The 12,234-nt window shown below is 45.3% G+C and overlaps 1 protein-coding gene across 1 annotated transcript in view; it reads left to right on the top strand.

The window, feature by feature from the left end:
• The window catches only part of Prep (prolyl endopeptidase), a 111,062-nt gene that overhangs the window by 64,368 nt on the left and 34,460 nt on the right, over positions 1–12,234 (top strand). Inside the window, exons 9-10 of the mRNA XM_075944316.1 lie at positions 1,425–1,622; positions 6,040–6,143. Coding sequence (XP_075800431.1) covers positions 1,425–1,622; positions 6,040–6,143 — 302 coding nt within the window. The remainder of the gene's footprint in view (positions 1–1,424; positions 1,623–6,039; positions 6,144–12,234) is intronic.

The raw sequence follows: 12,234 nt of genomic DNA, 5'->3' as shown, positions 1-12,234 counted from the left end.
GACTAGGTTGCCCCTGTGTTTAATTGAAAGCTGCCACAGGCACTTAAGCATTTTACCAAAAATTATGTGCTGACTTATAAATGTGTGCATGAAGACAGAATTTAACTAAATGACTCACTAGTCTAGAGAGATTATCACACAGAAGAGTTCAGTTCTTCAGACCAATGAAGAGTTTGCTTGCGGGAAGTGAGCGTCTGTGGTAAGTCGAGTGAGGAACTGAGGCCATACAGAAGTATACTCTGTGTGGGGAGAGCCGTGCCCAGGCTCCAGAATAGCCCTTCTCAGCTAAAGCACTCCTGCCGTGTGTTTTCTAGGGAGTTAGATGTCTGTGCAGCCATGCAGATCCAGGTTCACATCTGGACCTGTGAGAAACTCCTGTCCACCGTGCTATGCAGAAATGTCTGATATTGTTGGCGTGGATAGCAGAGAGCTGATCTCAGGGTCACAGGCTCCCATGGTGTCTTTCTACAACATCCGTAGTTCTTGAGGAAGTTGAGTTTGCTTGGCTTCTCCCCAGCCTGGGCGTTGGGCTGCACCCCTCCACCATCTGGTATTAAGTATTAAGATCCCTGCCTTGAACCCCCACGCCAGTCAGACAAGCCCCAAGACAGCCCCACCCACTTTTCCCTGCAGAGTTCACACCTGCAACTTGAGAGCCCCAGCTCAGCACGGGTTTTCCACTAAGGTAGCAACTGGTCCCCTCCTCTATCCTGCCACAGTGTAGACGTGCCAGGCTGTAGTCTCTCCCAGACTCCTCAGCATGGGGAGAGATGCTTACAGCATGCCAGGAGCACCTTCCTGCATTCTTCAAAACCGTCTACCCTGACCTGTTTTGGATGCTGAGTTGGTCACGAGTCGCAGAGCAGGCTGGACCGTTTCAGTCATGAGGTGCAGAGCAGGCTGGACCGTTTCAGTCATGAGTTGCAGAGCAGGCTGGACCGTTTCATTCCCTTCGGCAAGCTGTGCCAGAACCCTTCCACTGTCACGTGGAGAGCCAGGTGACCCGTCTGTACTGAGGCAGAGCTATATGCATGAGGTGGTACAGCCGGGAGCACTGCCGAGCTGCCATGCTCGCACCTGCTCCAAGGCAGGGATATTTGCAGCTATGTGTCTCATGTCCAGTCTGCAGGACTCACACAGCCATGGGTGGCCGTGAGTGCGACCTAAACACTATGCGGTTCTCAAGACTGAACTCTGTTGTTGTGTGCTGTGTTGTCGTGTTACCATGAGTGCCATAGGTGAACACGACAGCGTCCACTGTGCCCCGCGAAGACTGGGTGCAGGGTTAAAACAGATCCTGAAAGGACCTTGCAGGTGTCACCATGGCACACGCAGCGGGGCTTTAGCTCTGCTGTTTAGTTCACTAAGTGACGTGCTCTCTGATTGTCAAAGCAGCATTGGGTTTTCTCTCCCTGTCATTTCAGAGTGGGTGGCTTGTGTCAGGTCCAACTTCCTGGTCTTGTGCTACCTCCACGACGTGAAGAATATTCTGCAGCTTCACGACCTGACCACAGGTGCTCTCCTCAAGACCTTCCCGCTGGACGTGGGCAGCGTGGTGGGGTACAGTGGGCGCAAAAAGGACTCGGAGATCTTCTACCAGTTCACGTCCTTTCTGTCTCCAGGTGAGAGGTCCTTCGCTGGTGGTGAGGGGGAGTCTTCTGGGAAGTGGGGCAGGCAGTGTGAAGATGTTTGTGCCTAACACAGGCTGGACTATGGACAGAACCACCTAGAGGGAACCGGGAATTCAAGGCTGGGCTATGGACAAAACTATCTAGAGGGAATCAGGAATTCAGAACAAAGGAAACTAAAAACCATATTCCTGTTACCTTCTGTGGGAACCGCTGTTATTCTCAGTGCCAACAAAATGTAAGTCTTAGTCCAGGCCTTGATCTGAACAGAGATGTATAGGGTAGGTAATGGACAAACCCCTTGAACAGCCACACCCAGCATACAGAATGCCTCCCAGAATAAACTAATTCTAAAAGTGAAGTCATGGGGGGGAGGGGGAGTGTGTTGTCTCAGATCAGATCTTTTAGAAAAGGAAGATACTTCGAAGATGAGATTTTCACTTTGTGGGATGAGTTAGTTTTTTCTCAAGTAAAATAATTCTGTTTTATACTTTCTGCGGAGCTGGTCACATTCATTTGCTTTGCGTGGACTTTTCTCTCTCCTCCACTGTATAGAGTTGTGGCCGCACACAGACTGTGTTTGCCCCAGGAGTCTGCTCAGTTGGCAGTTTGTAGCTGACCGGGCAGACCCGCTCCCACACTTGTCTTGTTCATTTGCCAGGTTCTTGGGGAGCGCTCTCTGCCCTCCTATTTGGTCGCCATTATTTGCTGGTAGACGGAGCAGTCTCTGGCGAGAGTGATGAAGTGACCATCCTTCCTTCAGGATTTGACCAGATTGCAGTGGTGCCTCGTCTGGGTGCAACTCTGTTTGCGCCTCTGAGTTCATAAGAAATCTTAGCCTGACAGTCTGCTGACAGGATTGTTACAGCTGAGAGAGTGGTGCTCTGTCAGCGGGTTGGGGTGAATCAGGCTTTACTCTCCAAGTACCTTTCAGGGGATTGAGGGGAGCACAAGAGCCCACGAGAGTAGAAGCAGACCCAAAGCTGGAAGTCAGGAACCCTGACTTTTACCCCCCACCCAGAACCTGGTTCTCAGAAGTAACCAGTGAGCGAGGGGGACACCCCCATCCCTGCTGTCACAGGGCCCACGCTTTATTCTCAAGCTTCCTCTGGTTCTAAACATTGTGCTTTAAACTCTTGTCTTCAGTCATTTAAATGAACAAAGGAGAGAGAAGACAAATAAGGGTGACTCATCTGCTCTTAATAGAAATCCAGGCTCCTCCAGTGACCCCATGTGGCCGTTTATTTCATCATTATCTGAAGAAAAGAGCTTGTTGTCCTAGTGGGAAATGATGTTTCTGTGCCAACAATGAACTGCTGGCTGTGGCCGTGGCTGTGGAGGTTGGAGGGAAAAGTTGCTTGCTGCTGGCTGCTTCCGGGAAAGCGTTCATTTGTTACTGCTGTGCTGTTTGTCTCTCTGTCTCCTCGCTCACTTCCCCCATCCTTCCCTTCTCTCTTGATGTAATAGACACCTAAAACCAGAGAGTGGATTTCCAGACTCAGGCCTTCTAAAGCCAAGTGCAAAGCAGCCGTCCAATAATAAATAAACATGTGCTTTGGAAAAGACAAAACCTTTTAAAGAGCCTTGGCTTTTGTAATTTTTTTTTTACTTTTTTTTTGTGCCATTAAATCCTGCCTTGTAATAGAGCAGGTAAGATACTTACCTAAATTACAGGATCCTGTTTCTCTTCATGTTGGCATTGGAGATCCTGCCGACACTCTTTTCGCACCTCTTCCCAGAGTGCTGTCCTCCCTAACTACCCCTTCTCCCTTCTCAGCCCACACCAGCCGCCCTCCCTGCCTCCGTCCTCAGCCCACATCACCTGCTCTCCCTGCCTCTGTCCTCAGCCCACACCAGCCGCTCTCCCTGCCTCCGTCCTCAGTCCGCACCAGCCGCTCTCCCTGCCTCTGTCCTACTGTTGTAATGGCGCTGCTTTTTATCAGGGATCATCTTAAGGCCAGATACTTCCTCTACCGTAAGGAACTTCTATAATCGAGTCCTTCTTTCAATCTTGAAATCATTTCCTAGGCAGCCTCTGCTGACTGTGATCCAGAACGTTTTCTTCCAGCTCACTTTGTCTGCATGATCAAGAGGGACAGACATGGTTACAGTGGTTCATGTTATAGTATTAAAAATGTGCAGTAGGCCCAGCACTCGGGAGGCAGAGGCAGGCGGATCTCTGTGAGTTCGAGACCAGCCTGATCTACAAGAGCTAGTTCCAGGACAGGCTCCAAAACCACAGAGAAATCCTGTCTCGAAAAAACAAAAACAAACAAACAAAAAGAATGTGCAGTAAACTAACTTGGGCTAACCGAGATGACTATACACAGGGAGTAGTGATAAAATACATTTATGATGTATTTTATCCCTGTGTATGTTTGTCCAGAATGGAGGAAGTTCGGCTACTCTCTTTAAATGACAGCCAGCCCCGGTTGTGTATTCGTTCTGCCTTGAGAATTGTGCCGTCTGAGTAGACAGGAATGGAGAGTCTGTCTCCTCTTCTTCATCTTTCATTAGGGATTTTAATTCCAGTTTCTGGTGGCTTGTCTGAGTTCACTGAGCTCTTAATTCTAGCTCCCGAATCCTTCCTTATTTGTGGTGACATCAGGACAAATTGGGTGATCGTGTGGCACATGCTTGCTCTTTGTTCCATCTTATTGTTGTTGCGATGTTTGGAACCTATTTTTCTCTCCAATACAGAGGTGTGTGTGTGTGTGTGTGTGTGTGTGTGTGTGTGTACCTTGTACTGATTTAAAAAACAAACCAAAACCCCTCATTAACTGTCAGAGTTACTTACATACAGACTATTGTTTCTCAGCTGCTGGAGAAACACCTACCATGGAGGGGTTGAGAGGAAAGAGAGCTGTCATTTTAATCCATGAGCAGTCGATTTCACTGTGCCCTGTGGGATTCCAGCAAGCACTGGGGTCCTGGGACCAATTTGTCTTCCCCTTGACAGTGTATATTTCAAGTATGAGCTAAGGTTTCCACACCAGCTTCTCTGACTCACTCCCTCATTGTTTCTTTGATGTACTTCTTAAATATTAAGAGGGCAGCATTAAATTCAGGAAGTAGAATTTTCATTAGTGGTTTTAATAAGCTAAAATTCTTGGTATATATTAGTTATTTGGAATTTCCGCAATTACTGGGACAGCTGAAAATTTGATTCTGAAATGACGTGTGATGGATCACCTTTGTTCCTTTGTGTCCTTGGCTGGGTGTGTGCCAGGTAGCACAAGCCCAAAAGGACTGGTCAAGAGCCCCCCACTGGCTGTAGACCTTGAGTAGATCGTGGGACTTTCCCATCAGAGCCCTTTCAGGTAAATGACTCCAGATGAGTTTATCATGGGTGTGGGGGGCATTGCTTTGTGACCTGGGTTGGAGAAAAGCTGTTGAGGTCGGTTAGGTATCCTTCCTTTTCTCAAATCCCCAGGGATGTATGAGTTTTCTGCAGTGAGTGCTCAGGGTGGCGTTGGTTTTAGTTACTTTTCTGGTTGCTGTGACAAAATACTGGACAGAAGGCTCACAGTTGAAGGTGTGGGATCCCCTATGGTGGATATGGTGGTTTGAGTGAGAATGGTCTCCATAGGCTCATTTATTTGAATTCTTGGTCCTAAGTTGGTGGAACTGTTTGGGAAGGATTGGGAGGTGTGGTCTTGTGGGAGGAGGTGGGTCACTGGGGGTGGGCTCTGAGGCTTCAGAAGTCTGGTGGGATTCCCAGTCTGTCTCTGCCTGATGGTTGCAGATCAGGTTGTGAGCTCTGGGCTGTTCAACCACGCTACCATCATGGACTCTAACCCTGTGAAACTTTGAGCCAGATTAAATATCTCTCTCTCTCTCTCTCTCTCTCTCTCTCTCTCTCTCTCTCTCTCTTTAAATTACCTTGGTCATGGTGTTTTATCACAGCAATCTAAAAGTAGGTAAGACAGCAGGGAAGGCCTGAGAGTTGGCTTCTTGCTCACACGAGGGCAAATCAGGTAGCAGAGAGCCAAACAATGGTGCTTACCTGCCTTCTTCCTTTGTCCCCTTTATATTCAATCCAGGACCCCAATCCATGGGATAGCACTACCCACAGGTGGGGTGAGTCTTCCTTCCTCAGTTAAATTCCTGGAAATACTCTCTGCAACGCCTAAGGTGTGGCCACTAGGTGACCCAAACACAGTCAGGTTAATAGTAAACAGTACCATCACGGTGTTGGAGGAGGGGAGGCAGTAGGTAGTGTTGATGAGGAGACCTCCGCTCTTCCAGGGTACCACTCATAGCAGACTCTTCTCATCTGCCTATCACACCTACCAGGGTGCTGATGGAATAGGGTCCTGCCTGGTGCTAGCCTCGGGTACCACCTAGCATCCCTGTAGCCCTCGTTTTTCATGAGTCTTGGATGCTAACCTAAGACTTCCTCCCTTTCTAGGTGTCATTTACCACTGTGATCTTACCAAAGAGGAACTGGAACCCATGGTTTTCCGCGAGGTGACGGTGAAGGGAATCGATGCTTCTGATTATCAGACAATCCAGGTATGGCGAAATTGATGTCTTTAGCAGGACAGTTGGGGAATGTGACTCACAGGCTCCTGCTCACATTCCCCCTTGTCAAAACCCACAGAGCTAACCCATGGTAATACAGAGGACAAATATGTTTGCAGCTCCCACTGTTTCTAGGCATTGAGCCAAGTGCTTAGGGCTCAGCAGTAAGCAGGCCCTATAGTCACTGCCCTTTGGGTTCTGCTCCCAGGGCTGTTGTTCTTGACAGAAAACCAACACCATTTGTCTGTGTCTGTCTGACTACACGCTCAGGTCTTCAAGAGATTTGCTCCATGTAAAGTGTCTTCATCTCCAGTCTGAAGTTTGTATGTCTCTGCTCAGTAGAGCAGGCACTCGCAGCACATCTGAATGAATGGATGAGCAAAAAAAATTGTTCAGACACCATACTTCGGTCCCTGGTCGCTGTCATTCCAGCATAACTCTCTTTTTGGCTTCTTTAGCTCCACGAGGGTATTGAGTCTTCCGGAAAATGAATTGCTGTTTGATTGACATGGCGAAGAGTGTCTGTTCCTTTGCAGTGAGAGATTACCCACAGAGTGCAGGGTGTGTTGAAAGGCACCCATTCCAGACACAATAGGGATGATGCACATACAACCTCGCAGAGACTGTGGTGACATATACAAGGCCTACCCAGGTCCCACTGCTAACGAAGAAAGCTGTCTTTAATGGGTGGCGAAGGAAAATCCAGTTTTCACCAGTGGAATCTCACTGGGGATATTAGCCACACTCCAGGTAGTTCCCATGCGCAAGAGTAGTTGGCCAGCTACAAGCAATCTCAATGGTGTTTTGTATAGGAATTTTGCCTCGTTTTTGTTGTTGTTGTTTGTTTGAGAATTTTGTGTGCTTGTATGTCTTACTGGTCTTTTGCTTGTTTTGATTTGTTTTTGTGGAGTTTTGTTTTTGTTTTTCAGTGGGGGTTTTAATTTTGCTTTTGTTATAAAGAAAGAGGAAAACTTAAAATTGGGTGGGTAGGTGGTGGCTGAGGCTGCGCGTTCATTCCCAGTTGCCCAGACCCAAAATAATCACATAGACTATATTAATTAAAACACTACTTGGCCAATTACGTAGGCATATTGCTAGCTAGCTCTTATATCTTAAATTAACCCACTTTTTATATTTTATTGTTTTACTACAAGATTCATGGTTTACTGGGTGTCTGTCTCCTCTGGTGGCTACATGGCGTCTCCCTGACTCCGCCTACTTTCTTCCAGCATTTAATTTAGTTTTTCCACCTAGCTCTGTTATGCCCTATCACTTCTTTTATTCATTAACTAATAAAAGCAACACATATACAGAAGGACTTCTCATACCATTTCCCCTTCTCTGTTCAAATAAAAAGGAAGGTTTTTGACTTTAACGTAGGAACATTAGAATAACAAAGCAGTTATCAAGCAAGAATTATAGTTACAATATTTAGTCCATTGACATTTGGCAAATTAAGGAAAATAACCTATTATCTATCCATATTTGTGAGTCTAAAGTTTTATATCTAATTTATTTTTTATAATTATAACTATCTTTTTTAAACTCCATCAAAGACTCCAGAAGGATATAATATAACCTAAGTAAAGAGGAAGTGCTTTGTAAGCAACTTCCAAAACTCTAGAATTGACAGAGACATCTCAATACTTGGACAATCTCACCCAGAATTCTTTAACATTGGAGCATCCATTTTCAGCCTTACAGGCCCATAGTATCCAGCAGACTTTCCCATGAAGCAGGAAATTTTAAAGACAATTTTACCTATATTGGCAGTTTGTCAGTCACTTTCTTCTGTGTCCTGCAGAATGTCTGGCAGACTCTTTCTGTCTCACCTTTAGGCAAGTTTAGCAGTCATTTCTCTGTGGGTCCTGTGAGTCCAATTTATACCGCATAACATCAAACAATCCAGGGAAAGCAGTTTCTTTGTCCAAATGGCTAACAGACTTCATAAGAAGCCTCTTTAATGCCCATCTTCCTCTTGAAGTAAGTATGCTACCAGGAGCAGGTGAATCTCATTGTCATGAAAAGCCCTAAGTTATTAAAGCATTTTAAATGCCATATTCTGATAGTCTTTGAAGAATATCTATCCATCTGAAATATATCTTTTTTTAAAATATTTATTTTTCTGTTATATATACAATATTCTGTCTGTGTGTATGCCTGCAGTCCAGAAGAGGGCACCAGACCCTATTACAGATGGTTGTGAGCCACCGTGTGGTTGCTGGGAATTGAACTCAGGACCTTTGGAAGAGCAGGCAATGCTCTTAACCTGAGCTGTCTCTCCAGCCCCCGAAATATATCTTTATACATCTAGGAAACCTAGCTAACATGACTACAAGCTTGACTATTATAGATGACATTTTTAATGTGTATTTCTTAATTATACATTACATTTTTAAATGAGCTGCACAAACACAATACCTTAATGAAGTGCAGAAATAATAACAAAATTAATTCTAAATTTGTATTATTAGGCCAAGATCAATGCAAAGGGAGGTGATATGGGATTCCCCTTTGTATGCTGTGAATATGTTTTATTGCCATTGGTTAATAAAAAAAAAAAAGCTGCTTTCAGCCAATGTCCAAACAGAATATTAGCCAGGCTGTAAAGGACATAGAGGGAGAGCAGGTGGAGTCAAAGGGAGATACCATGTAGCCACCACAAGATACAGACACGCTGGAACCTTGCCTGTGAACCCCTAGCCTTGTATAAAATATAAAATAATAGAAATGGGTTAATTTAAGATGTAAGAACTAGCGAAAAATAACGTTTAAGCTAGTACCAAACAGTATTACAAGTAATATAGTTTCTGTGTGATTATTTTGGGTCTGGACGGCTGGGAATGAACGAGCAGCCTCCACCAACAGATAGGGAGGAACTGGTGCAGGAAGAGAAAACACAGTCAAAATTACATTGTGTGAAAAAAAATTCAATTAGAACTTTTCAATAACTTTTTAAAAAAATAATAAACATTTCAAAGAAGCTGAAAATAAAAGGCACTCCCACCTGGAAGGCTGAATCACACAGGCTACAGATCAGGAACCAGCACATCAAAAAGACTGCAGTAGATCTTGGGTTCAAGAATCTTGAATGCTCCCAAAGGTGTTCCCATGACACTAGAATTAAGATGGCATGAATTGTCCTCAATTTTTTAGAACTAGTCAGTTGGTGGGCTAGATATAGACTGTAAATAAAACTTGATTTACCAAAACAGGCAGAAGCTGGGTTTGGTACAGGGTTGTGGTTTACCATCTATGTTCTGTTTTAACTATTAGCAAGCTGGCATTTTGTTAGATTGGAGAGCAGACCCATTATACATGCCCTAATTTACTTAGCATGTTAGAACACTGAAGAAACTTGGCTGGTGCATTGTGGTCTGTGTGAATAGTATTTAAAATCAGAAGCCCTCTCAGACAGGCCTGACGTACTGAGTGGCATTGGGTAAGTCGCATGGCCTTTCTGCCACTCTGTTTTCATTGGAAACAGTTTTCCTTTTGGGAGTGTATGAAGTAATATATAGATTGAGTACTATAGAAATAGCTAGTGTTCGTGTAATTTTTCTACATCAGTTGGACAGGTTGGACACCAGCTCCATTTGCCATTTGGTCATCTGGGAGGGTTTCTGTACGGGGTTGCTGCCCCACACATGTGTCACCTGGCCCTGTAGAAAAGGTACACTGTCAGCTGTTGCCTTTGACTTCCCTGATGAGGGTGGTATATGCGTTCTTTCCAGTTCAAATGGGGGGGGGGTAAAGCTTTGGAGCTGAGCAAGTGCTTGTGTGGAGTACAAATCCCTTAGCTGTGCGTGCAGCAGCTGAGATTCCCAGGGGACGGTGCCTGTGTCATTGCACAACTCGAGAATCCCTCAGTCCCTGACGCTCCATGGCTCGAAGCCTGGCCTTCCTGGGTAGTAAGAGCTTTTTATTTAGGGGAAGTAGAAGACACTCTTTCCGCTCTGGGCTGTGCAAAGTACTCACAAGCCTGAGCCGTACCTAGCCTGTGTACATGTTTAAGGAGCCTGGATGAGCTCACTGACTTGCAGAAGGGGGCGAGCTTCATGTGTGAATTAAGAGCATCCTCTCAGTGTGTAGTCAAATGGTAAGGAAAGGCAGCAGTTTTGCAAGAACTCTTTTTATTTTCAGTTACTCTGGGTGTTGGCCCTTTCAATCCCACATGGCTCAGTTTCTATTTGTTCCGTGTGTAATTTGAACAGACCTTCCTAGGCTGCTTCCCTTCTGCCATCTGTGAGGCGTGTGATTTTAGAAGAGAGGAGTAGCCTGCAGGGCTGGTCATGCCCATGGCCTCCTGCATCCTAGAGGTCCCTTCTTCCTGGAGGTGCAGCAGGCCGAAGGACCAAACCAAGGAGATGGTGGGGAACAAGCAAGGAAACCCATGGCTAGAACCTCCCCCGGGGAAAGGGTGTTTGTTAAACAGTCCGTATTTCCCAAGACCTGTTCATTTTGCCCAGGAAGGTGAAGGACGTGGCGCTGCGTTTTGTCAGCAGACAGAACAAAGTCAATGTCTCCATCCTGGTGGCAGCTCTGGGAAAACCGAGTGCATCAGAGACACTTTTTCTGCTAATTTTCTAAGGTACTGTTCACAGCAACCCGAGAAACAAGTCTCTAAAAGACTTGCTACTCTCTCTTCTCGTATGGGGGTCCATGTAAGAATTATAGTTTTAGGTGGGTTTATTAAATCCCTAGTTGATCATCATTTCCTCTGCCTTTTACTGTGAAACAATCATATCTGGTTGATTAGGACCTGTCTGCCCAAGTCTTTTCAAAAGAAGTGAAGATAAGTTAGTAATGCCATCTTAGGAAACAGATTTGTGAAGTTGCCTGAAAAACCTATCTATATGTATTGCCATCAATGAGTTTCCCTGTTAGCAAAATGAATTTAATTATTTAGTCTGTTGGTAAATACTGTATTTATAATACTGCCAGGGACTATGTGAATGCAGCCATTCCATGGAAAATACAGTCAGGCCTGAGAGTTGAGCATAAAGATCTGAGGATGCTACTGCCGTGGTCCAGGGAAAGATGCTATTGTATGTGGAGATGCTTCTGGCTGGGGACTAAGAGCACGTGGAGACTGAGAGGGGTGTGTAAGGTGTGAGCGTTTTTATAATCACTGACCGTTTACCACCTCCTGTCACTCGGAGCATGCGTCTGCTTCTTCATTGCTGTGAGATTCCATAATTTCCCAGTCAATTCAAGAAGCTAAGCCTCTAGTCCTCACTATTCTGTGTGATAGCAGTGCCTTTGGCCCATGTCATCAGTAGATGGAATTGTGTGCTCTGGTTGAGCAGGGCATAACAAAGAAATGGAGCGTAGCCAGAATACACTTCTGGCTTCTCACAGTCTCATTGTGGTTCAGCCAGCTGAGAGATTGGTTTTTTTTCCCCTCGGACCGAAATGAAAGAAACAGATCATAGACCTGAAAATGGAGCAGTATCTGAATATACTCCAGCGACTCTCTTCTCTAAGTAAGAGTGAAGAAATCTATGCTTAATGTGTTAAAATTTTTTTGTATTTCAGCTATCTGCATATATTACTGAATTTCTGTTCTATGTGATAAAGTCGCTTATGCAGGTGCAGTATTTCCCTAGGAGTTGTGACTTTGGGAGGTGTCAAGGCTGCTGTGAGCTCTGCTGATACTGAGGCAGGTACTCTGCCCCTATGCCCCGTTGCCATGGAAAACAGTGGCATCATGACTCTATTCGTTGCATACTCAAAAACACCAGTGGCATAATGTGCCTGCCACCAGCCATTTTCACAATTGTTTTTAAAAATGAGATCAGTCTGGATGTAATTTCAGCTCTCAGACAAGAGGATCTTAAGTTCAAGGCAGCCTTCATCCTTTCTCAAACAGCCAAAACAAAACAGACAAACAAACCAAACTGTTTTTCAGTGTAGACGCACTCTGAACACAGAAAAGTAAATCAAAATGTTCATGCCTTGAAGGTCATAGGAGAGTGCACGGGGGTCCTAGCTAGTCAAGGATTCCTCACATCTTCTGTTGCTCAGCTTCGCATAGCCTCTATTCCCAGCATGACTCATGGTCTCATGGCTGCTGGGGGTT

The sequence above is a fragment of the Microtus pennsylvanicus genome, chromosome 1, assembly GCF_037038515.1.
Source record: "Microtus pennsylvanicus isolate mMicPen1 chromosome 1, mMicPen1.hap1, whole genome shotgun sequence".
NCBI lineage: Eukaryota > Metazoa > Chordata > Mammalia > Rodentia > Cricetidae > Microtus > Microtus pennsylvanicus.
This window is presented reverse-complemented; position numbering and strand designations above follow the sequence as displayed.